At 41.2% G+C, this 27021-nt stretch overlaps 1 protein-coding gene across 1 annotated transcript in view; it reads right to left on the bottom strand.

Moving 5' to 3' along the window:
* Positions 1 to 27021, bottom strand: part of XRCC5 (X-ray repair cross complementing 5) — an 81679-nt gene that overhangs the window by 7247 nt on the left and 47411 nt on the right. Inside the window, exons 15-19 of the mRNA XM_045032942.1 lie at positions 19091 to 19184; positions 16928 to 16997; positions 5166 to 5275; positions 4561 to 4657; positions 2989 to 3056 (exon numbers count right to left, since the gene is read on the bottom strand). Of these exons, the coding sequence (XP_044888877.1) occupies positions 2989 to 3056; positions 4561 to 4657; positions 5166 to 5275; positions 16928 to 16997; positions 19091 to 19184 (439 nt within the window). The remainder of the gene's footprint in view (positions 1 to 2988; positions 3057 to 4560; positions 4658 to 5165; positions 5276 to 16927; positions 16998 to 19090; positions 19185 to 27021) is intronic.

Below are 27021 nucleotides of genomic sequence, written 5' to 3' on the forward strand. Positions count from 1 at the left end.
GAAATACACTAGAGCAATATAGTTTATCTAAAAGAAAACGAACCCCAAAGGTGCTGCCACTGTATTGAATAGCCTCCTACTCTAATTTTCTCCCTCATGCAGCATTCATATACAGCATGTGCCTTATATCTGATGCTGTACTAATGAATTCTGGGACTTCTGAAGCTACTCACATAGTATTGAGTACTCCCGAGCAGAGGTTTTTGTGTTCTTGCCTATAACAAGGCACTGCCTTGGTAGCATTACTCTCAACCTTCAAACTTACCACTGCGAGACACAAGCAATCAAAATCAGAGGGGTAGCCGTGTTAGTCTAGATCTGTAAAAGCAGCAAAGAGTCTTGTGGCACCTTATAGACTAACAGACGTTTTGGAGCATGAGCTTTCGTGGGTGAATACCCACTTCGTCGGATGCATGTCACATGCATCCGACGAAGTGGGTATTCACCCACGAAAGCTCATATTCCAAAACGTCTGTTAGTCTATAAGGTGCCACAAGACTCTTTGCTGCTTAAGCAATCAAAATGTGTGGCAAATTACTGAAACATGGAACACCTGTATTTTGTTGCCTGTTGTGACATAACTGACACTAGTGGATTTTAACTATAAAATCTATTTCAAAGGATATTTTCTCAGTGTGTGAATCAAATGGACTGTTTTTGCAATTTGTTACAGGTGGGGATTTAAGGAAAAGGGCCTTGCATAGGATGCTTTGGATCTGGGGAACAATAAAATGTTGGGAATCAGGAGTCTCCTCCTGGTTTGGGAAGGGAGTGTCGTCTAGTGATCAGTAGTGGTTACAGACAAAATAGCCAAGCAAATAGATTTGGCACATTCATTCTGAAATGGGGGGGCTAACTCAGTGATTTGAGCATTGGCCTGCTAAACCCAGGGTTGTGAGTTCAATCCTTGAGGGGGCCACTAAGGAATCGGGCAAAAAATCAGTACTTGGTCCTGCTAGTGAAGGCAGGGGGCAGGACTCAAAGACCTTTTGGGGTCCCTTCCAGTTCTATGAGATAGGTATATCTCTATATATTATTATATTATGAAATACAGTATGGCTGGGACTTGGGTCTGCCATACTATATAACTCTGTTCTACTTCTAGCTATGCCAGAATTGTGCAACATCTCAGTTAACTTATCTTAAAAAATTAGGGGAAATTAATGATAATTGCCTGCCTTCTATGGTAGGGATATGAGGCTTATTAGAAAGGTTGAAATGCACCAGTGAGTAGGAGATGTGAGACCTGAACTCACGGTCTATTAGCCATAGTCCAATAGATTATTTTGATGGGAGAAGCCCTCTTTCTTGCTCCTCCAGAATATTGTTTCACTTAGTGGTGCAGTGAGACAAGGAGCCCAAATTGTTTACAAGGCAGAATGTACTACAAAATGCAGTGTACCTGTGAGGTCTGACTGTAGGATAATGGTAAATTGCAATGTACCAGGTCAGCCAGATCTGAGTTTAGTCTACACAGGTTTCTCCCTAGTTTAGATGGGAAGCCATAAGCAAAGACCTATTACCAGGCTTTGCATCTGTGTTGTGTGTGAATGGATGTATTGTATAGCCATTGCAAGCTCAGTTTTTCAGCCAATGGTTGGTTTGTTGTGCTTTCTTTGTTAGCATAGAGAGGGCTTTAAGCACTGAAAGGTAACTTCATGTAGTATATATTATGGACACTAGGGTTGGTTTTGTTCCAGACAATGAAGTTCCTTCGGAGTGAAACATTTAAGAAACTAATAAAACTAATAACTAAATGCCACCTCTCTTGGTACCTACTGCTGGGAAGAGAAATATAGTTTGCATAGTTATGTATGACCAGAAACAGGTCATGGACCCTTCCTGGCTGAACCAATTTCTTGACAGCTCTGACAACTCTAATCTGTACATGTGTTAGCTTCAGTGTGTTGGATTTTCCTATTTCCTTATAGTACCACAGCATTTCATTGACCCCCTTTCTATCAACTTTTCTGTGTTTTTCCTCATGTTAAGCGAGATGTGAACTTGCCAAGGTCATCTTAAGGTGCACATATGTCTCTGAGGCTGCTTCACGTGAAAAGGGACAATGGTCTCCAGAGTACAGCCTCATATCTATTCGCTAGACATGAAGAATCTACACCAAGCCCTGCTGGTTAATAGTATGATGCTTGAGCAGTTCCAAGCAGTTCGTTTTCAGCTGGAAAGCACCGTTCCAGCTGAAATGTTTAGGGGTTTCAACAGTAGAATCTATACACAAAAGCCCTCTCCCTCTTAAGCTATCTTTAAACCATGGCTGCCAGCTGGGTATAAGGATTTAAGTTCATCTTCTTGAAGACAAATACAAAAATAGTTCTTGATTCAGCCACCACTGTATCTACTTTCCCTTCAATCTTTCTGCCTTCACTGGAACAGTCTGCCCTGCATGCCCCATTCTGTCCCTTATGCTAACTGCAGTGCTTTGCACCCTCATGGCTGCCAATATTGTTATGCATAAGGAATACCGGCAAACATTTAACACCTTTTGTTTCCAGTGCGCTATAGTGCAATGTTTACAAAAGGGGAAACTGAGGCACGAAGGTTGTGACTTGGTCAAGGCCACAGAAGTCAGTGTCAGAGCTGGGATTAAATCTCAGGAGTTCCTGATTTCCACACGCATGCTCTAATAACTAGATTACATTTCTAATGAAGAGCAGGAGCCAACAGTAGTTCTGTGCATACTGACAGCCTGATGCCACTTCACTAACCTGAGTTCCTGAAGTGGTTTCTCTGGAAAATATGTCTAGACAATAACATGCCCTGTCTGCAGGCAGTCTGAAACAATATAATATGGTGTGCATTAAGGGAGAAATGTCCCCGAGTTGAGGCCCCATAACTTCTATGGTCCAAGGACTCCATTCTCCGTTCATTCAGGCCCTATTTCATTCACTTAAAGGTTCATCCATATAAGAAAATGCCTTCTCTGGAATACCAAAGGCTTTATATAGATAAGTAAGAGTGTAAAAGCAATACCTTTTTGGCTTCGTCACTAGTCACTGAACTACCTTCTGCTTCATCTTTGGTGATCAAAGAAATTCCATCTGAGGAAAATCAAATCATATCAAAATATCATTATAAAGCTTTACCTGAAAACCACTCAATGTTCCAAATGGAAAGTGTTTCAAATTCAAATTTCTAAATGTGTCATCACTGACAAAAATAAAACTACTTCTCAAATTAAAAAGACATGGTAGTTTTCACAAGTGAGTCAACTATCGTGATATAAAAGTACAATTAATGCATATTCATACTTTACTGGAGGCATCCATTTAAGTAACTGAATATATTATGATAAATTATTGAGACACTGAAATCATAGATCAAATATGAAATCTAGGGAAAATTACACTTCAGACAACATACAGTAGACCCTCTAACTTCTAATCATCCAAGAGAAGTTTACTTCTGCCACACAAACCAATGTTTAGACAGATTATGCATAAAACACTTTATCTTCCCCTAAGCAAAGTGAAACAGTCATTCCCTATATGCAAATCACTGATAGTGCAGCTTGTATTTGTAAATTCTTCTTCCTCCAGAAATTGTTCATCTTGTTGGAAATTCTGGTTTGTACCATCTGTAAATTATTACAACAGAACATACCAGCATGACTTTGGTTGGTCCAAATCCCAGTATTTTCAAAGGTTTATTATGTGGCTAATTAGACTTCCCCAAGCCTGTTTCCTCCCCCACTCCCTCCCCAGTTTCAACTGGGTATGATATTCTCCGTGTGATGTCCTAAGCTGTTGCTGTGCACTGCTGAACAACTGCTATGTTCTATCCTAGCAATGGCTGAATTTCAGCAATGGGTGAAGTCACCTCTATATGTAGTTTGGAGTCCTTCTATCTGAAAGGTGCTATGCAAAAACAAATTATATATTACCATATGTACAATGAAAAGAGGCTACTGTGCATTTAAAGTATATTTTCATAAGCACTCGTGCCAAGTAAAGGGAAGAATTTGTAGAGCATCAGGTTTTTTATGCTCATAAAAATCCTCACTTATTTGCCTAGTGCTCCTAATCCATCCAAATCTTTTAGAAGTATGCTGCCTTCCTCCTCAGTTTAATCATCAGTGTGTCGTGTTACTATGTATTCCTTCCTGAAGGTCACTTTTACATCACTGAAATATGTCACTGATCACTTTGTGTATGAGTCTTCTTTGCAGCTTCTGCCATCTGGGAGAGCCTTCCTCTCTCTCTCTCCAGTGCATCAGCTCTCCATTTATTTTAAAATGCACCTGAAATATTGTCTCTTCCTTGCCCTATACCATTTAATTTCTCTCTCACTGTGCTATCAATTTACCATTGTAACTGAATTTAACTTGGTACAGCATTTTGAAATACTGTTTATATGAAACCAGTGCAAAACAAAGCTATATAGTAGTGAAAGACAAGTTTTACATGGTATGCAACAACTCTCTACACTAGAAATGCTGGTCTGCGTTCATTTCTAGCTGCTAACATGTAGATTCCTCTCACACAATTTACCATTTGAAGAAAAATTGTGTGGGAGATGCAGAGGGAGAGTCAATTGTCGTCATACCTTGTATCAAAATTTCCCAAAAATCAGCTAAGGTTTTGTCTTCCACCTTTTCTTTCAGGGCCTGCAGGAAATCATTAAAGCATTGCACCTCTGACAGCTGGAAAAATGACAACGAAGATAACACAGAAAAATAAAGTTAGCTTAATACCAAAGAGCTGTAATCTTAATGCATCATAAAAACATCTAACATGGGGAACAAGAAAAAAAGACATTCCAAACCACTGCACATTCATCTAGCTCCACTAGAACCAGAGCTTCTAATGTGCAGGGCATCACAAAAGAAACTGCATTTCACAAAGCTGCACAGACCCTTTTGTGACTAGTTTTGTTTAAGAAGATATTTGGAGGACAGCACATTTCTCCTTTTCAACCACTAGGTCACAAGTATTGTCTTTTCATATTAAGAAACCACAGCAGTATCTGGTCCTTATTCTGTTGAGGCCAAAGGACCAAAATCTCTTTTAAATTTCCAATGTGGTATAATTGACTTAGCTCTGTTGATCTTGTCCTGTTGCTAGCTTGCCATAATCGCTGAAGGAACATAGTAGGTCTGTACATTATGCCCTGACATCTCACACAGAGTAGTTTTCAGATATTTTCATTACCTTAATGGCCTCTTCTCTGAAAACTCTAATACAGTTGATGCTCTTCATGTAGTACTGTAAACCTTTAGTTTCCAAAAACTGTTCAATGCGGTTTACCAGCTGCTGGCTCACTGGAAGACAAAAAGAGGGAATGCATGTTTTCAGAAGGAAGAAAATCCTTCTCCTTAGCTGGCTGTACTTTCCCTGTTTCTCCTGCAGCCTGATCTTCTGTAACTACAGCACATCTATTGGTAACAACAGTTAATCATATCAATGTTGTATCAAGCTGCTCATCTCACCCAATAATGAAGCCCCTACTCTAAACTACAGAAAATAATCTTCATTTAATCTATAAAATTTCTAACAAATCCCAATGTGGCTGAGGCAGGAGAATTTACACTGACCCTGCTTCCGTAGTGGACAGTCGAATTGGAGCACCTACTATCAGAAAGTTGAGAGAGGCTTTTTTTACTTCACTAAGTATAATGCCTAAACCATCTATGGAAGACAGACATTTCAATGAAAATGTTAGGTTTTCAGTAAGTGGTATAATGTCATAGCTGCAGCAACAGAATAATCTCTGGTTGCTAGACTCTCACGTGTGGATGTTACTAGAGATATCTTATTACCAGGGCCTTCTGAATACATTTTAGCCCCCAGTACAATCATCTTAATCATTCTTCAAAGTGGAACACAGTGTAAACAATACCAGGGAAGATGTGTGTCTATATAGCTACATTTACATAAATTGTGTGAGAGGGAAGGAGCAAGACAGACATGTAATGGTAATAGTATCAATAGTATCCTCGCTGTTGAGTGACTCAAAAGGCAGATAGTTGTAAAACACATTGGAAAATGTGAAAAGTAAAATGCCAAAAACAAAGACAGTGGAAGTCCTGAGTATTCTCCCACATTTTGTTCTTTTACTTGCTTAATGGTTAGTGAAAAATATTTGCCCATCTTCATCTGCTGTGTACATACACCCCAAAGAGGTCATGGTGAGGATGCCTATTCATTACCTACAGACATGGGCAATGGGACATACCCAGGATAACTCTGCCAGCTAAGCAACAGCTCTAGTGACCAGATGAAGGATTTCCCTTTGCATAAATATCAAGGTACAGTTTTGCTCTTCTAGTTCTTCTCCAGAGCTTATACTCTGTAATACTATTAAATGCATAAGATTCCCAGTGATAAACAATGTTTTGAAGTACAAAATACCAGAGATGGATGAGGAGATGTTATTCAGTTTTCAAATTCTGAAGCATTTCATATTTCATCTACAACACCTATGAAACTAAAACGCAAGTACAATATATAACAAGTCACAAAAAACATTCTACTTTGACTTACTTACTCAGCAATGTTGTATTTTAAGGCTTGTTTAGCATAAGTGCTGTTCAGTCTGCTGAAGCATACATTATATGCACATACTTGCAAGTCCCAATCCATTGCAACTCAGGATAACAACTAAAGCAAATGATAATGCTTTTACAATTTCCATTAATAGCTAATAAAGACCATCATCACTATAACATTATAACATACAAATTACATAACCAGTTACTCAAAATCTGCTAGAACTGACAACATAAAATATTTTAACAGGCGCTTTCAGGAAACCACAGTCCAAGCATACTGTCAGGCTAAAAAAGAATTTAAGTAGTAAGTGTAACTAACATGTCTTATTTCTATATATATTTGTTAGAATAATCATATATTAGTTGCACCTTATAGACTAACAGACGTTTTGCAGCATGAGCTTTCGTGGGTGAATACCCACTTCTTCAGATGCAAGTGGTGGAAATTTCCTGGGGCAGGTATATATAAGCAAGCAAGAAGCAAGCTAGAGATAACAAGGTTAGATCAATCAGGGTGGATGAGGCCCTGTTCTAGCAGTTGAGGTGTGAAAACCAAGGGAGGAGAAACTGGTTCTGTAATTGGCAAGCCATTCACAGTCTTTGTTTAGTCCTGAGCTGATGGTGTCAAATTTGCAGATGAACTGGAGCTCAGCAGTTTCTCTTTGAAGTCTGGTCCTAAAGTTTTTTTGCTGTAGGATGGCCACCTTAAGATCTGCTATTGTGTGGCCAGGGAGGTTGAAGTGTTCTCCTACAGGTTTTTGTATATCCATGCAACAAACCTCGATGCCAACTCTGCCCACATATCTACACCAGCAACACCATCACAGGACCAAACCAGAACAGCCACAACATCACCGGTTCATTCACCTGCACTTCCACCAATGTAATATATGCCATCATATGCCAGCAATGCCCCTCTGCTATGTACATCGGCCAAACTGGACAGTCTCTAAGGAAAAGGATAAATGGACACAAATCAGACATTAGGAATGGCAATATACAAAAACCTGTAGGAGAACACTTCAACCTCCCTGGCCACACAATAGCAGATCTTAAGGTGGCCATCCTACAGCAAAAAAACTTTAGGACCAGACTTCAAAGAGAAACTGCTGAGCTCCAGTTCATCTGCAAATTTGACACCATCAGCTCAGGACTAAACAAAGACTGTGAATGGCTTGCCAATTACAGAACCAGTTTCTCCTCCCTTGGTTTTCACACCTCAACTGCTAGAACAGGGCCTCATCCACCCTGATTGATCTAACCTCGTTATCTCTAGCTTGCTTCTTGCTTGCTTATATATACCTGCCCCAGGAAATTTCCACCACTTGCATCTGAAGAAGTGGGTATTCACCCACGAAAGCTCATGCTGCAAAACGTCTGTTAGTCTATAAGGTGCCACAGGATTCTTTGCTGCTTCTACAGAACCAGACTAACACGGCTACCCCTCTGATACTTGACATATATTAGTTGCTTCTCTCCTCTCTTCCCCCTTCATTCTGATTACTTGTCTATCTTTAGACTGTGAGCTCTTCAGGGCAGGCATCATGCCTTCTTTATTTGGACAGCACTCAGCACACCATGGGAACTACTGGCCACACACAATAACCAATAAATTATTCTCTCTTGTTACTTATGATACATACCCCAGTCCCTCTGGCAAGACAGGATTTTCCCCTAACTCTCTTACATGCAGTAGACATAAGCTTGTTATATGACAACACATGGTACTGATTTTCCATTGCATTATCTCATCAAAGCAGTGGACCCCAACCCCAAGGTGTGCTGAGGTCAGCCAGAGCAGGGGTTCTCAACCTTTTCCTTTCTGAGCCTCTCTCCCAACATGCTATTAAAAATTCCACAGCCCACCCGTGTCACCACAACTGGTTTTCTGCATAGCCAGTAGATTAAAAGCCGGGGCAGCAAGCGGGGCCACAGCATGGGGTCCGATCCCACAGGTGGCCCCACGAAGCTATGTTGCTTCGGCTTCAAGCCTGGGTGGCGGCAGCTCAGGCCCTGGCTTCAGCCTGGGCAGCAGGGCTCAGGCTTCAGCTTTCTGCCCTGGGCCCCAAGAGTCTAATGCCAGCCCTTCTCTCTGGTTTATTTTGGTGGCCCCCTGAAACCTGCTCATTTCCCCCCAAGGGTCACTGGGCCCCTGGTTGAGACCCACTGAGTTAGAGCACTGGGAAGAGCCAAGAAGCGTAGGACTGGGTAAGTTTGGGGTCAGAGAAATACAGAAGATTCTAGAACTGTTGAATCTGTATTCTACTCTTCTTTCACTCTTCTCCAGACTCTAAAGCATGTATACACCTAGCCACTGGTTTCATGTTCTGCAAAACACTCACCTGAACTTAGTTTAAAGGACAATAGTTATAGTGACAACGGTTGTAAAACAAGAGGCACCCCACCCTCTCCTTGGTATCTGTTGAATCGATGGTGTCCATAGAGGAAGAAATGTACGATGGTTCTGTACAATGCTTGACTGATGGAACAAAAAATTGAATTCAAATACATAAAAGGCTCACCTCTCCTCTACACAGGATGGTCACAATACTTTTATTTATTTATTTTACCAGTAACTAACAAACTAAATTGAACTCCACAAGTTAAGTCAGTCCATTTTTTCATGCTTAACGATTTTCTCATTAAATGTTCTAATTTCTTACAAATTGCACTAATAAAAGCAAGTCCTGCTGGGTTTTTTTTCTCCTTTTAAATGCTGGCTTTTCATTGATGTGTTAAATTAAAACCCCAGGCACTAAGAGAGTATAATACGAGTCTTTATTGTCAGAATGATTCCTGCACACTGCTAAGAATTATCAGACACTTTGTTTATTCTTTTACATTTTTTTCTTTTTCTTTCTTTCTTTCTTTTTTTTTTTATTTTAAATTTCTGTAGCATTCGCAGGCATCAGAACATGGAGTTTTACATGCTAGAAACCTTGGACTGCTACTTCATGAGATTTGTCCTAAGGGACTTAAAAAAAACCCAAATTGTGTCATGATGCAACTTTATAAGGTGAGGAAGAGGCTGCACCATAATTTAAAGTGAGAGTCTTTTACTATCATGGCAAAGCCTGGTCAAAAACAAGTCTGTCCTCAGACTGTGGGGCACTTGTGTCCTTGCATGTAACATTCCCAGCCATCCCACATTGATGTCGGCGAAACGCAACTTGTGATCCACCAGTGCTTGCAGCACCATAGAAAAGTACCCCGTGCGGTTTACGTACTGGTCGCCCCCGTGTGCCGGGGCCAAGATAGGGATATGCAATCCGTCTATTACCCCACCGCAGTTAGGGAACCCCAGCGCATTAAAGCCATCCACAATAGTCTGCACATTTCCCCATTTCACTACCCTTGAGAGCAGCTGGTCAATGACTGCATTGGCTACTTGCAGCACAGCAGGCCCTACAGTAGGTTTGCCCACTCCAAACTGATTATTGTCAGGCATTGCAAGCTTCCACAGTGCTATGGCCACTCGCTTCTCAACTGTGCGGGCTGCTCTCATGTTGGTGTCTTTGCGCTTCCGGGCCGGGGACAGCATGTCACAAAGTATCATGAAAGTGGCCCTACGCATACAAAAGTTTCGCAGCCACTGGGAATCATCCCAAACCTCCAACACTTTAGGGTCCCACCAGTCTGTGCTTGTTTCCCGGGCCCAGAATCAGCGTTCCATGGCATGAACCTGGCCCAATGCCACCATGATCTCCCAGTCGCCACTTGCTATGCTTCTAGGAACGTCTGTGTCCATATCCTCCTCGGAATAGTAATAGCACTGTCCTAGCTTCTTCGCTCAGTTTTGCAGGTACTGCACATACTGCCGGATAATGTGCAAGGTATTTACAATGGTCAAACTGCAGCGGAGATCTGAGTGGGCTCCGTGATTGCCACGCTATGGCGCCTGCATGGGTAATCCTGGAAAAAGGGCGCGAAACATAGGAGAGCTGTTCGGTTCCAGGTGGCTGATAAAAGGCAGTAAATGGTTGTCTTCTGTAGCTTTCACAGGGTCAGGAAGCTCGCTAGAGCTACAAGAGCAAGAGAACAGAGTTTACAGCGGAAGCGTGAGCGGAGTTTGTGGCGGAAGCTGTGTGGCTCAGTTCACGATGGCTGAAAAACGGCGGGGAATTGTTGCCTTCTGTAGCTTGCACGCGACCCCAGGACAGACAACATGGAAAAATTAGCTAGTGATGCAAGAGCGGGAAAGCAGAGTTTGTGGTGGAAGCTGTGCTGCTCGGTTCACGGTAGCCAAAAAAAGGCAGGAAATGGTTAGATAAAAGAGTAGATAGAAAGACAAGAGGACATGCGAGGTGGATTCATAGTACCAGGAGACAGGCAATGCACCGTATTGCACCGTCTGCTGACAGTATGACGTCTGCCATAGCTTTCACGGAGGGAGGAGCGAGTGACGGCACACACCCAGAAATACCCGCGACAATGTTTTTGCCCCATCATGCACTGGGAGCATAACCCACAATTCTAATGGGTGGCAGGGACTGCGAGGACTGTGGGATAGCTTCCCAGTGTTCACTGCTCCGACATTCAATGCTAGCCTCGGTACTGTGGATGCACTCCACCAAATTCACCACCAAATGTATAAAATCACTTCCAAAAATTCTAATAGAATAAGTTTGAATTAATTTTGTACTGTAGACATACCCTTAGTTTAGTAATGGTTCCACAAACTTGACCTTCAAGGCATTCTCAATTCCTGTTTGTGGCTCTCCAAGTAGTTTCTTGCACAAGGCAACTACCATACCTCAGTAAAGTGTCACCTTAGCAGGCAAAATCAATCAAGCAGTAGCTACTTTGTTCCAAGACAATAAACATACATACAAGTTCAACTTCTAAAGTCCTCAAGCCAAGTAGTCAAGAAGTAAGAACTGCATTGCTTTAAAGACGCAGTAGTGAATAAACACTCATATATAATCTTGTATTGTGTTGTGTTTGGGCCAAAACACAATACAAGAAACAATGCTAAGTTAGATATTGAGGAGCAATGGACTATATACAATGAAAGATATAACTGGTAGTAGCTGAGCGACTGCTTTGGATGACCAATAATCTGCAGATAAGAAGCAGATTTACGGAGAACTTCCAAGCAATTTAATACACAAATCTTCTAATGACTTAAGTATTTTCATCAAATCAGTCATAGATTTTGGTGTATCTGGCAGCAAAGTCCAAACTATCTCTGATGTATGAAAGATACCTGGGGTAGTAAGCAAGCAGGTGAACTAAAATCAAATATATACTAACAAGAAATACTAGTGTTTTATAATAAACCGTAATAATCTTTGCTGCACTTCTATATACAGAGATGCTTATCAAGAAAGTACCACCCCTGGTGTGAACATTTGCTAAATTTCCAAAGCAAATCTATCATCATAGCAATTCACTTACCACCATGAAACAATCTGATATAAAACAATCTGGATATAATTTCTATTTATGAGGAGATTTGCAAAGCAATAGAAACACTATGAGTCTCCTAGGCAGGATAGGATACTTGCGGAGAGCTATACATGTGGATGTGATGCACTGATTGACTGTCTAATGTCATTTCTCTGCAATGTCTGGAAGTAAGAAAAATTGACAACATTGCAACAAGCACAAAGACTCAAAGGGTGACAGTGGTATTACTAATTCTTTCTAGACATTTCTATAGTGCTCTTCAACATAAATTCCACATATGTAATTGCAGCAATACCGCTTTACTAGGAGAATACTGAAAGTACATCTAATCAAAACACTGTGTGTTTTGGCCACAACGCTGGCTGTCTGATAAGATTTTTGATGCTAACCAATTGCAAGGAAAATTCACAGAACAAAACAAAAGACCTATGCACATTATTTTATCAATCTAACTCAAGTCTGTCAGCAATCCTAGTCTCTAGGGGCTTATAAGAAAATATGGCCGTTAGGATAAGATGTCCGCTATTATCCAACAATTAGAGAATAGACAGCATGCTTGTAAAAGTCTATCCAGGTAAAATGATGTTCAACCCTTTTGGCACTATAATGATGGCAGGGTGCATAATGTCCCCGCTGTGTTTTAGACTTTTCTTTGAAGCAATGGTAGATGAAGCAATTCCTGATCTATCCCTGGAGTAAAGATTAGATTTCACTCAGACAAACTAATTTATTTTATTTGCATGCACTGACAAAGTTGTCAGAAGCTCTTATTAGAGGAACTGCTCTTTGTGGATGACTGAGCACTTGTAACCTACTCTGAGCAAGACCTGCATAAAATGACATCTCTGTGGCCATGAACAGTAAACGAGAGACTGAAGCTATTTGAAAAAAAAAAACAGACTATGAAAAATGCCAGCTTCACCCGCAATAATTATCACACTAGTAAGTCGGCCTCCTCAAATACAGCAGATCATGTCAGCCACAAGTGGCAGTGTACAGCGACAAACCACACACGCTTCTATTACAAAGTGAAGATGATTATGGTTTGGCAACAAATTGGAGTGCCAGTCTCAGAAAGCGCTTCTGCCCCTGCCTCTTTGATATCGGGACAACTCTTGTGCCTGTCTAAATCAGGACATTCTCTAATCATCCCCAATAGATACATATACTTTCAATGAGCTGGCTTCTACATTGTGTATACTGTGAAACTCAGCACACGGCCCCCTCTGTTTACTTAGCACGCACACTTCTTTCTTCCATGAATACCACAAAGCTACAGCCCACTCTTGCAAGGTGCAATAGCTTTAAAGTGCAAGTGTAGTCACTGCACAGGACCAGCTTGTACCCTTCTTCACTTCTTTAAAACAAAAAATATCCTGTCCAGCCTTTCTGAAGGGTTTTTTTCATGCTTGGGTTTTTTGTTGTTGTTGTTTTAACCTGGGAAATACGAGGAACATGGCTTCAATGGTTTTGCTGGAGAACTTGTTGGGGATAGTACAACATGTGTATCATTAGAGTCCTCATCTTAATAACGGAGAAAGGAGGTGGTGGCGTGGTTGATCTTTAAAATACGACTTTTTTAACACCTATGTAACTTCAATTTCTAAAAAAAACCTTTCTTTCTCCAAAATATTAAAGCAGTCTGATTAAAAATCCTTTCTCCTCTTAATAGCTTCACTTTTACTCTCTTGGCTCTTGCAAAGTCGTCATTTGACTAGGTCTTCAGTCATCACAGGATTTTTTTTATTCCTCATTTTTTTTCTTCCATTTTTCATTAGAAATTGAGATTCTGCCTAGCATAGAAGACTCTCAGGCATTCTTTCTACCGCATAAAGAAGCAAAATAGAGCACAAACTCTCTTTTCTCTCGTTTTTATGTCAAATTTTAAAATAATGAAATGCAGGTTGGTATCTGGTTACTTTTTTCAATAAACTATTTGAATGCCACATAATATATCTTTCTCTGCATAGGGGGTTTAACATTTCACATTTTCTGCACACAAAAAATATTTCCCTCCTGAAGTATGATATCAAAAGTATAAAAAGCCAAAACCATTCAGCAGGTTTAAGGCAGGATCCACTATTATACACCACAAGAAAGCAATATATCAAGCCATTAAAAAGTATGTCTTTAATTTTTTTATATATCAAGCTATTAAGGGCTTTAAAGAAGAAAAATGGATGTGCTGAAAATGTTTTTATTTACACAGCGTCTCCCATCTCTCTTCCTTAATGGATATCTGAACTACATTCCATATAACCATATCCTGTAATTATAGCCCATATCATACACAAAACAAAGGCAGATTGCTGGAAATGACAAAAGCCATCCAAACACAGATGGCAACCATTTCAGGGACAGTTACTGGATAACGGACAAGTTTAAATATAACCTTAAATATAAATAGTTTTCAGTATGTCCATTATGCAGATTTTAGTATTTGTAGCTTAAATCCCTTTCCTGTATGATTTACTTAATTGCTGAAATAGAGTATTTTATTTATGGTTTTTATTTGGATCCCATTTTGGCCTACAGTATAGTCCATTGCATTTTGATGTTTCTGAGATTTGGAAGCATGATGTCAAATACAATTTCTGAATGAGGGGATTTCTGCTGTTTGCTTGAATTAAAAAACATTTTAATAAAACAGGACATTTGTTTATAATTTAAGTGAGTTTTAACTATCAAAATTCTGGGCAATAAACTGTGATATAAGCTTTAACAGACTGTATTCATAAATGTATATACAACTTAGCATACACATCAATCTATGTTTCGAAGGTGCAAAGAATTGAGTGAAAAACCCATGAACTACACTGTGCAGATACCTTTTGATTAGCAAATAGACACTACATTTAGTGGCAATAGGTTGTGGCAGGACATACCTTATCTACTCAAAACCTTAAAAGAATGAAAATAATAAGCAGAAAAACTTGTGCAGCCCTTTCCATCTTAATTTTGCCTCCAACACTATTGTTAACACGCTCCATAAGGCTTTCAATTCTATCTCCTAGAGGCAGCAATACATACCCAACTTCATCCAACTTACACTATAATGCAAAATCTTAACAGTGACCTTATATGCTTTTATATCAGCACGTCTAACGGTGGCATTCCGTGCATTTTGGTAGCTATTCTGCTTTATCGCTGCTAATATTGACTGCTGCATTTATTTCTCAAAAAAACAGAGTAGCCTGAAATTGCCTTCCTTAATATGGAGGTGGGGTTGTGGGAGACTGCCCAGGTCAGAAAAGAGACCAGGCTGCTTGGATCAAGAGGGAACAATGAATGCATTCCAAGAACGTAGCTTCCAGCAGCCAAACATCCATAAAAAAGCTGGTAACCATGAGCCTCCTTGTACAACTCTATGGGCTGCACTTCGACCACCACCAGCCTAGAGGCCACCTGCAAATCCAGTAAGTACCTCCTACTGGGGCAGCAACCAAGGTAGGAGCCCTGCGTTCCCTGGGCAGAAGAAAAGCACAGCCAGTCCCAACAAATGGGGGGAAAGGAAAAGCAAGGTGTCATAGAAGGAAATCATGATCCAATATAAGTGAAAATCTTTCCCCAATCCCCTCCCGCTAAAAATAGTAGATTCTCTCATTTCCCAGCATTTCAAAGCAGTTTCCTTCTCACTTATACAGTTCCTAACATGCAATCACTATCAGTCACCAAAAGGGGGCTTTGATGCAAAACAGCAGGTTCCCAAATACTAAAAAGAGAAGACTAATTCTGAACACATTCTGCCCACTCCTGAAAGCCAAGGTTTTCTGAGACAGAGGGTCCCTTTAACATTTTCTGGGAGGCACGACCTGAAACTGCTGCACCTGTCTGCACCTTGGTACAGGATTACTCTTCTCATTATACTCCAGGCTGGGTCTCGTTTGCAGCTCTAAGTCTTTTACTCATTCCACTGTAACTGTGCTCTATGAATATTTTCAGAATTCCTAGGGATTATGCGAAAATGATGGCCAACCCCAGGGGGGTGAGGAGAGGGAAATGGTGTAAACACAGAGGAAAATGTACTTGGATTTTCAAGATCAGGACATGAAAATATCACAGTCAATGGATTGGTCACTGCAGTCTGCACTTCCTCTCGCCTCTACATCAATGTCCCCCTTCTTTTCTTTTCTGTGTGCTGAATAATAGGCTGATTGAGTGCACATTTAATACATACAAGTGCTGCCTTCCTATCTCCCATCATTCATATACTAGCTAATTATTCATACTCTCACTTTCACTTCTCCCCTAAATCCACCTATCCTCATTCACTCACTCACAAGAGTAATAGGGCAGGGGTTCTCAAACTGGGGGTCGGGACCCCTCAGGGGGTCATGAGGTCAATACATGAGGGGTCGTGAGCTGTCAACTTCCACCCCAAACCCTGCTTGCCTCCAGCATTTATAATGGTGTTAAATATATTTAGAAGGGTGTTTAATTTATTAGGGGGGTCGCACTCAGAGGCTTGTGATATGAAAGGGATCACCAGTAAAAAAGTGAGAGACCCACTGTAATAGGGGATACCTATTTATTTATAGGAGTACTTGTGGCGCCTTAGAGACTAACAAATTTATTTGAGCATAAGTTTCGTGGGCTACAACCCACTTCATCGGAAGCTTATGCTCAAATAAATTTGTCTCTAAGGTGCCACAAGTACTCCTCTTCTTTTTGCAGATACAGACTAACATGGCTGCTACTCTGAAACCTATTTATTTATGCAGATTATTAGAGACTAAATTCTTATTTCTTCACAGAACAGGATAAATCAGCAGTAGCAGGACAGACTTCTCACATGCTGTCCTGCCAACATGCCTCAATCCTGATCCAGAAAAACCACTTCTCCATAAATGAGTAGAATGTTCAGTTTATCCAGTTCACACAATCCCTGCCCTCAGCTGAGGCTGTCAACAAGAGGGCCAATTAGTGCCGACTGTGGTGATGATTTTTCTGTTATGGCCATGTGAACACTGAAGTTGCTGTTAAGCAGAGTTAAGGCAGATAAAAGCAACTTACCTTCCTTGAAGTTAGCATTCTTTTGCCTCACTAGAACACAGAAGTTTTCTGCTGGGTTAATACTCCCAACCTACAAAAGATCGAGGAATGATTATACTACATGCCAACGCATAGCTCCCCTTTCCTCCTGTATATCAACAGAAATATTTACAATCAATTTATTTCAATATGGATGGAGAAGCTACATTTTTTGCTATTATGGGGTCAAATAAAGGACAATTCTTAGGATGAAATGTTAACCCTGATCAGAGGCTAGTTTTGACATGAACAGCTATACGAGATGAACTTACACTTACTATACTTCCCTCCTATGAACTGATCACATTCTCTAGGCGTTGGAGGTCAGAGGTACAGGAATTCAGGCTGTTGGCTAGTTCAGCTTCCAGACTTTTTGTAGCTTATTCATCTTAACCCATGCTTAATTAGGAGTGAGAGTTCTTAGCAATGCGGGTACAGAGTAGTTGATTCGGCCCTCCAATAAGACACTGGAAAAGCTAATACTCAATTCAGCTAGCTGCTGCCCTTTCTGGTCCAGTCTGACATTTCAGAGCAGTTGCTTTGAGAAAGCGTGTAAGGGCAGAGACCTCACACCATCTAAGGGAACTAAAAGCAGATCAGGCATAAAGAAAGATTCACTGCAGAAATGAGCAGAAGAGCTACAGACATACAAATCTATGCTGCTTAGCATCCTTTTTCCAGCGTACCACGTTAACTCTGAGTCACAACAAAATATACAGTCAGTCTTCTCTGAGAAAGGCTCCACTGTTCTGAAGATAGAGGAGAAATACTCGTGGCTCTGTTCCCTACTTGATCAATCTAACCCACCACATTATATTCTTCTTTAAGGCCAAATTCTGCCTTCTGCTAAGTACTGGCTTGTGGCTCTGAGGGAAGTACTTGGACCCTAGTATTCTAACAAATATTCTAATAGCAAACTGAAAAGAATGCAAGGAAAAGGTATATAATTTTTTAGGTTGCAAGTAACTTTCACAGTAAAGATCTGGGAATGGAAAAAGGCTATGTAGCCCATCCACTTGCTTCCTGCATCCTTCGGACTATATTCTACATATAAACTCCCCCTATATCACCATACTCATTTTGGCTTCAGGGAAAAGATATATTTAAATTCTTCTCCCTAAACAGTGAGTCAAAATTCTTCTAAATTTATTTTATATTTTAATGCTTTACAAGCAAACATTTCTCACACACATCTTCTAATACATTGCTTCTTCCTGTTAGTGGGTTGGGGTTTTGTTTTTGTTTTTTTTTCATTTTTCAAAAGTATACTATGCTATGCTATTAGAAAATCTGATTTTTATGTTGGGTGTGAAATGAGCACAGCCCTCTTTCTTTTTAAATCATGTCATACATTTCAAGTGTTGAAAAGAACTGAGATATTCTTTTATCTTTTATCTTAATTTATATAAAATAACTATTTTTTTCTCTGATACCAAAATCAGGCAAGCAAAGGAAGATACATAGCTCCGACACATACTTGCATGCCAATGAAGCCTAACAGATAGGAAGCTAATTTAACTTTAACTTTGGTGGCAGAAATAAACCAATTTTGTGACTTGTATTCCCAAGCAATGCAGACAATAGGCTCTGAAATCATAGCAACATTTGGAAAAAGCGGAATATGAAGGGGTTTAGGGTACGACTATACTACCCGCCGCAGTCGACTCGCCGCCATGAGGATGGCCAGGTAAGTCAAACTAAGATACTTCGACTTCAGCTACGCGAATAGTGTAGCTGAAGTTGTGTATCTTAGATCGATCCCACCCCCCAGTTTAGACCAGCCCTTATTTTGCTTTTTAAAGCAGCAGTTACAAGAGAAAACTAAGAACAAATTCTGCTCTTGTATCTAACAGTGAATCTCAGTTCTGAAATTCTATTTATCTTACACCTAAGGAATAGCTCTTGGGAGTTCCATGCATGTTGGGAAGGAAGAATTTTGCCTTAAAAGCAGTCAGAGCTAGCTGGCTATTACATTCAGATATATACAAGAACAGGACTAGTCAGTTCATTTTACATCCAGCAGGAAGTAATTCTCAATCAAATGTATTTCAGATGAGAGATGCCCCTCCATTAATATAAAAACAGTCCCCAAGGGAAGGTCTAGAATTATTCTTTCCCATGAAAGAGAGGATTTGTAAAGCTTACAGTGGTGACATTGCCTTCAGCAAGGTTTGCGATGCTAAAGCTGCCTTCTTCATTTTCAGCATTTGCCTTTTTAGTACTGGGTCCATCTTCATTGCTGGAAGTGAAGATGACAAAAAAATAAATGCAGCAAATCAAAACAAATCAACCTCCCACCTGAGCAACAAGTGTGTGTGTTTGTGCAATATATGATAAAAAGAGAAGACCAGGATGACAATTTTGTTGTATGATTGTCTCCACCCTATGGACAAACCATATACTGATAGAAATGTAGGGCAGGAAAGGATGTTGAGAGGTCATCAAGTCCAGCCCCCTGTACTGAGGCATGACGAAATATACCTAGACCATCTCTGGGAGGTGTTTATCCAACCTGTTCTTAAAAACCTCCAATGATGGAGATCCCTCAGCCTCCCTTGGAAGCCTATTCCAGAACTTAACTACCCTTATAGTTAGAAAGATTTTCCTAATATCTAACCTAAATCTCCATACCTTACCTTATTCTTCCTACAGCAGACAGGAGGAGAGAGCACCCCCCAGCAGAAACAATGGATCAAATTCAACCTTTGTGTAAGCAAGAGCAACCCTCACTGAAGTCAATGGATTAAGTGCCCAACTATGCTAGGGTTGAACAAAAGACTTTTTCCCACCACCAGGAATGTGGGACACTGCCAGACCCATTATGTGGAAGTCCACATGCTAAGGCAGCCCAGCTTCATTTTATAGCATATTTGTGATCATTAGCATTCACATCATATTCCTTTTAAAGATGAAATTGCCAGAGCAGGTAATGGAAACTTAACATTTAAGTAAGAAATCCATTTACTCTTCAAATATTATTTGCTAGTTCCTGTCATGGAATTGATAGCTATTAGATATCTGTGTACACAGAGAGCTGAGAGTCTAATAACCAATCTTTTCCATCAGTGTACTCTAGAGCTTTATCAACTTCCACTTTCAGCTGTCAAAACTTACTAGACAATCCCCAATTAGGTATGGGAGCGAGCTCTCTCAGAACGACCTTAAACTATATCTGAAAATACTTTCAAAAGACAAGTTTTAATTTTTTTAAATTAATTATGGTTTTAGGCCATCTTCTAACTTTGTCCTCTCAGATAACAGATTCCAAGGTGAAGACTCAAACAGAAGAATGAATTTTGTCAGCTAATATAATATGGCAAACTTTAACAGCACATCTTAGGGATGGGAGAAGAAAATCGAGTTAATAATAACAGGAAAAATCAAAGATGTGTATAATTCTGTTCTTTGCTCTTAAGCATAAACATATGAGGCTATTGAAAAAGGAAAACCAATTTGAGGTAAGAATGACAGAGCTACTGAATGATTACAAATATTGTGAATTAGCCCTGGTCTACACTAGGAATTTAGGTTGAATTTAGCAGCATTAGATCGATTTAACCCTGCACCCGTCCACAAGGCGAAGCCGTTTTTTCGACTTAAAGGGCCCTTAAAATCGATTTCTGTACTTCTCCCCCGACGAGGGGATTAGCGCTGAAATCGACCTTGCCAGGTCGAATTTGGGGTAGTGTGGTCGCAATTCGATGGTATTGGCCTCTGGGAGCTATCCCAGAGTGCTCCATTGTGACCACTCTGGACAGCGCTCTCAACTCAGATGCACTGGCCAGGTAGACAGGAAAAGGCCCACGAACTTTTGAATCTCATTTCCTGTTTGGCTAGTGTGGCAATCTGCAGGTGCGTGCAGATCTCATCAGCAGAGGTGATCATGATGGAGTCCCAGCATGGACCGAACGGGAAGTACAGGATCTGATTGCTGTACGGGGAGACGAATCTGTGCTATCAGAACTCTGTTCCAAAAGACGAAATGCCCAAATATTTGAAAAAATCTCAAAGGGCATGAAGGACAGAGGCTATAACAGTGCTGCATGAAACTGAAGGAGCTGAGGCAAGCCCACCAAAAAACCAGAGAGGCAAATGGCCGCTCCGGGTCAGAGCCCCAAACATGCTGCTTCTATAATGAGCTGCATACCATTCTAGGAGGTGCCCCTACAACTACCCCACCCCTGTGCTTTGACTCCGTCACTGGAGTAGCACGCAATAGGGATGCGGGTTTTGGGGATGAGGAGGAGGAGGTTGAAGATAGCTCACAGCAAGCAAGTGGAGAAACAGTTTTCCCCGACAGCCAGGAACTGTTTCTCACCCTGGACCTGGAGTCAGTACCCCCACAAACCCACCCAAGGCTGCCTCTCGGACCTGCCAGGCGGAGAAGGGACCTCTGGTGAGTATACCTTTGTAAATATTATACATGGTTTAAAAGCAAGCGTGTTTAATGATTAATTTGCCCTAGCATTTGCAGCCAGTACAGCTATTGGAAAAGTCTGTTAACGTGTCTGGAGATGGAGCGGAAATCCTCCAGGGACATCTCCATGAAGCTCTCCTGGAGGTACTCCAAAAGCCTTTGCAGAAGGTTTCTGGGCAGGGCAGCCTTATCTGTCCTCCACCAGCTGCAAATGTTTCAACGCTCACACTATCTTCTCCTTCCCAGAGGCTAGCGAAGATTAGAAGGTGAAAAAAATGCACTCACAATGACATGTTCTCTGAGCTCATGCAGTCCTCCCACACTGAAAGAGCCCAGCAGAATGTGTGGAGGCAGACAATGTCAGAGTCCAGGAAAGCACAATATGAATGCGAGGACAGGTGGCGAGCTGAAGATAATAAGTGGTGGGCTGAGGATGATAGGTGGCATCAGCTTGGTGACAGAAGGCATGAGGCAATGCTGAGGCTACTGGAGGAACACCGATATGTTCCGGCGTATGGTTGAGGTTCAGGAAAGGCAGCATAACCACAGACTGCCACTACAGCCCCTGTGTAACCAACCGCTCTCCTCCCCAAGTTCCATAGCCTCCTCATCCAGACACCCAAGAACGGGGTGAGGGGGCCTCCGGGCATCCAACCACTCCACCCCAGAGGACTGCCCAAGCAACAGAAAGCTGGCGTTCAATAAGTTTTAAAGTGCAGTGTGGCCTTGTCCTTCCCTCCTCCCCACCCCACCCCTCCCGGGCTACCTTGGCAGTTATCCCCCTATTTGTGTGATGAATTAATAAAGAATGCATGAATGTGACACAACAATGACTTTATTGCCTCTGCAAGCGGTGATCGAAGGGGGGAGGGGGGTGATTAGCTTACAGGGAAGCAGAGTGAACCGGAGTGGGGGGTCATCTAGGAGAAACAAACAGAACTTTCAAACCGTAGCCTGGCCAGTCATGAAACTGGCTTTCAACGCTTCACATTCTATCACCATTCTGCACTTGCTCAACCTATAGTTGAACAGCTCCTGACTACTGTCCAGGTTGCCTGTGTACAGCTTCATGAGCCATGGCATTAAGGGGTAGGCTGGGTCCCCTAGGATAACTATAGGCATTTCAACATCCCCAACAGTTATTTTCTGGTCTGAGAAGAAAGTCCCTTGCTGCACCTTTTGAAACAGACCAGAGTTCCTGAAGATGCGAGAGTCATGTACCTTTCCCGGCCATCCCACGTTGATGTTGGTGAAACGTCCCTTGTGATCCACCGTACTTGCAGCACCACTGAAAAGTTCCCCTTTCGGTTTATGTATTCGCTGCCTTGGTGCTCCAGTGCCAAGATAGGGATATGGGTTCTATCACCCCACCACAGTTAGGGAATCCCATTGCAGCAAAGCCATCCACTATGACCTGCACATTTCCCAGAGTCACTACCCTTGATATCAGCAGCTCTTTGATTGCTTTGGCTACTTGGATCACAGCAGTCCCCGCAGTAGATTTGCCCACTCCAAATTGATGCCCAACTGACAGGTTAGCTGTCTGGCATTGCAAGCTTCCACAGGGCTATCGCCACTCGCTTCTCAACTGTGAGGGCTACTCTCATCTTGGTGTTCTTGCGCTTCAGGGCAGGGGAAAGCAAATCACAAAGTTCCATGAAAGTGCCCTTATGCATACGAAAGTTTCGCAGCCACTGGGAATCGTCCCAGACATGCAACACTATGCAGTCCCACCAGTCTGTGCTTGTTTCCCGGGCCCAGAATCAGCATTCCATGGCATGAACCTGCCCCATTAACACCATGATGTCCACGTTGCCGGGGCCAGTACTTTGAGAGAAGTCTGTGTCCATGTCCTCATCACTCTTGTCACCGCGCTGCCATCGCCTCTTCGCCTGGTTTTGCTTTTGTAGGTTCTGGTTCTGCATATACTGCAGGATAATGCGTGTGGTGTTTACAGTGCTCATAATTGCGGCGGTGATCTGAGCGGGCTCCATGCTTGCCATGCTATGGTGTCTGCGTTGAAAAAAGGCATGAAACAATTGTCTGCCATTGCTCTGACGGAGGGAGGGGCGACTTGGCTTACAGGGAATTAAAATCAACAAAGGGGGTGGGTTTGCATCACGGAGAAACACACACAACTGTCACACAGAATGGCCCCCTCAAGGATTGAACTCAAAACCCTGGGTTTAGCAGGCCAATGCTCAAACCACTGAGCTATCTCTCCCCCCACTATTCAAGGAGGGAGGGAGTGGGGAGAAAATGAATACAAATGAATACAAAACAAATCTGGTCTCTTTCTTGTTTTGATCCACTCCATCTCTCCTATACATCTTAGGCTGGCAGCAGACTCGCCAGAAGACAGTGCAGTACAACTGCAGGCAGGACTGAATCTCCATGAGACAAAACTTAAAAAAATAATGACCTGGAGTCACTCCCATTTATGTCCAGGTGCCCCTGACAGACCTCACCGAGGTTGGCTAAAAGAGCACCCAGGAGACAACGACGATGGCTACCAGTTGTAATGCACCGTCTGCTGCCGAAAAGCAATGAGCTGCTGCTGTGTAGCAATGCAGTGCCACTTCTGCCAGCACCCAGGAGACGTACGGTGATGGTGAGCTGAGTGGGCTCCATGCTTGCCGCGTTATGGCGTCTGCACTGGTAACCCAGGAAATAAGGCTCGAAACAATTGTCTGCTGTTGCTTTCACGGGAGGGGTGGGGGGGATGGGGGCTGACGACATATACCCAGAACCACCCGCGACAATGTTTTTGACCCATCAGGCATTGGGAGCTCAACCCAGAATTCCAATGAGCGGCAGAGACTGCGGGAACTGTGGGATAGCTACCCACAGTGCAATGCTCCGGAAGTCGACGCTAGCCTTGGTATGTAGACACACTCCACCGAGTTAATGGTCTTAATGGTCTTGGAGTGGGGGACACACACTATCGACTGTATAAAATGGATTTCTAAAATATCGACTTCTATAAATTCGACTTAATTTCATAGTGTAGGCATACCCTGAGACATCAATTACTGTTAATAGTTGTTCATAGAAACCCAAAACAGAATCAAATAAAAGTGTTATTCTGAAAAATCCTGAACCTGCAGCAAAGAAAATCAGATGCTTGAAAAGGTAAGGATGAGAAAAAGACACTAGGCCAGGCACTGTTTTGCATTCTTAGCAACTGGAAACTAGCTTTAAAAATTACAAGAATATGAAAGGTAAAGCTCTAATTTTAGAAAGAAACTTTCCAACCCTCATCTTTACCACCCTCTACCTACATCACAGACCACACCTATCTCTACTTTTCTCCCTCAATTTTATCACTGGTCTTCTTTGTCCCTTTGCTTAATTTTGTCACTGTTGGGATAAAATCATTCTCCTTTGCAACTACTGTCATCTGACATAGCCTTGCTTCTCACTCACTGTAAAAGTTTCGCATATTATATCAAGCAACACTGGGGAAAACTGCTTAATCACTCTTTGCCTCCATATACTCATCTGTAAAATGGAGAAAGTAATACTCACCTAATACAGCATAGGTTATGGACTGGTAAGTTAATTATTAAAGAATGTTGGGATCCTTGAATGAAAGGGCACTATAGCAGTGCAATGTTCTCTTAAAATCTCCTCTGAAAACATGCTTTTACCCTTGTGAATGCTTCATTTTTTTCTTTGTCCCTCTGCCATTATTTTTAATGTTGTTAAGTGTTTTGGGATATTACGGGTATGATAGATGCTGTGAAGAAAATAAAGTTGTATTTAAACTTAGGGCCAGATCCTCAGCTAGTGTAAATCAGTGTAGTTCAGCTGAAGCCAATGGACACATACCAGTTTACATGAGCTGAAGATGTCTTTCTTAAAGTTTATCTGTTACTCGTAATATATTGATTAGCTAACTGCATTTTAGAAATGTAAAAAATATTTAAGAAAAATTAATGAAGCGTACATTTAAGATTAATTTAAAGGCTGGAATATTATACCCACTTCTAAGTTTATATAACAGCTTTTCCCAAACTGAGGTTAGGGTGGCTCCTACCTCTTCATTGCAAACCCACGGAAGAAAAAGGAAAATTTCTGTTTTACTGAACTTCTTACCATTTAGGACTCAACAAAAGTGAAACTGATTAATGAATGCTGAATATTAAAATCTACATTAACATAGCTTGCTTCTAGTCCATACCACCATTATACTGTGATCCCATCAGATCTCAAAAACTAAGCAGAGGTGAATCAGGTGAACATTTGGATGGGAGACATCAAATAAAAAACCTAGAAGCTGCATGAATAGTATTGGTGATTCATAACAACAACAACAACATTACGCATCTGTAGGTGTCAAAGATTCATACAAAGTTGCACAAGTGTCATTATCCCTATTTTACAGGTGGAGACACTAAAAAGCAAAGAGGTGAAATGACTTGGCCAAGATCCCACAGAGTCAGTGATACAAACGGGAACAGAGCCCAGTCTCCTGACTGCAAGTCCAGGATCCAGTCCACTGGACTATACTGCCAATATTGGGACTTTTCCCTCCAAGGAATGTCCTAACTGTACTGATGACATTCACATGACACATAATGCCTTATTTTAAAAGACAGTGATAAACAATAAGAGATAATCTCAGTCAACACGCAAAGTACTGTACAAACAGCACTTACCTTTAGATCAAAGAAAAATGTAGTGTTTCTTTCAAATCAAAACCAAATGTTTAATAGCACTGTGCATCTTCTCCTTAATACCAGGAGTTTAGGTTTCTGAATTTTAGTGAGTTTGAAATAGAAATCTCTCTCACAGCTTCATTAATTTTAAGGCTAAAAAGGCCAATGGTGATCATTTAGTCTGACATCCTGCATAACACAATCCATAGGACTTCCCTAAATTAATTCCTGCTTCAAATCTAATAGCTGAGGTTCAACTAGAGCATATCTTTTAGAAAAATATCCAATCCTGATTTAAATATTTCCAGAGATGTGGAATCCACCACAACTCTTGATGCATTGTACCAACAATTAATTAATGAGCAGGGGATCCACCGCTGGTGGCTCAGCAGTAGAGAAGAACTGGACACATCTAGTAATAGATCAGCAGCAGAATGTCTTTTGTTTCTGATATATTTTAAAAACTTTCTTGTTGTCCTTAAATCTGCTGCAATAGATTTTTCTTTGCTGCCAACATTCCCTTTTTCTATTTGTTATACATTGATTTTTTTTTCTTGGCTGCTTTTACTTCCCCTCTAAACTAGGCCAGTTTTTTCACCTGTGGGATTATGGCTTTTTGGGCATCTAGTAAAATGTTCTTAAACAGTTTCCAATTATTGTTCACATTTTTCCATTTAAATTTGTTCTCCCAGTTGATTTGGCTTGTAATTTTCAGCTTTGTGAAACTGACCTGTTAAAAGTACCAAGTATTTATATTACTGGTTGGGACACAGGAAGGAAGAACCAGAATTCACTAATCCTGAATTAATAAACCTTGTCAATACTGCTAACACAAAAGCAAGCAGGCACAAACAAAGCAGTGAATGAAATAGAAAGCAAGGTATTTAACAATCTGGGTTTGGACAAGAAGTGATGAACAGTACTGACCAGTGGAACTGAATATTCAATATGAGTAAATAAAATTAAGGGCACAAAGTACTAAATGAGAATTTTTTAAA

This window comes from Mauremys mutica, chromosome 10 (genome assembly GCF_020497125.1).
Source record: "Mauremys mutica isolate MM-2020 ecotype Southern chromosome 10, ASM2049712v1, whole genome shotgun sequence".
NCBI lineage: Eukaryota > Metazoa > Chordata > Testudines > Geoemydidae > Mauremys > Mauremys mutica.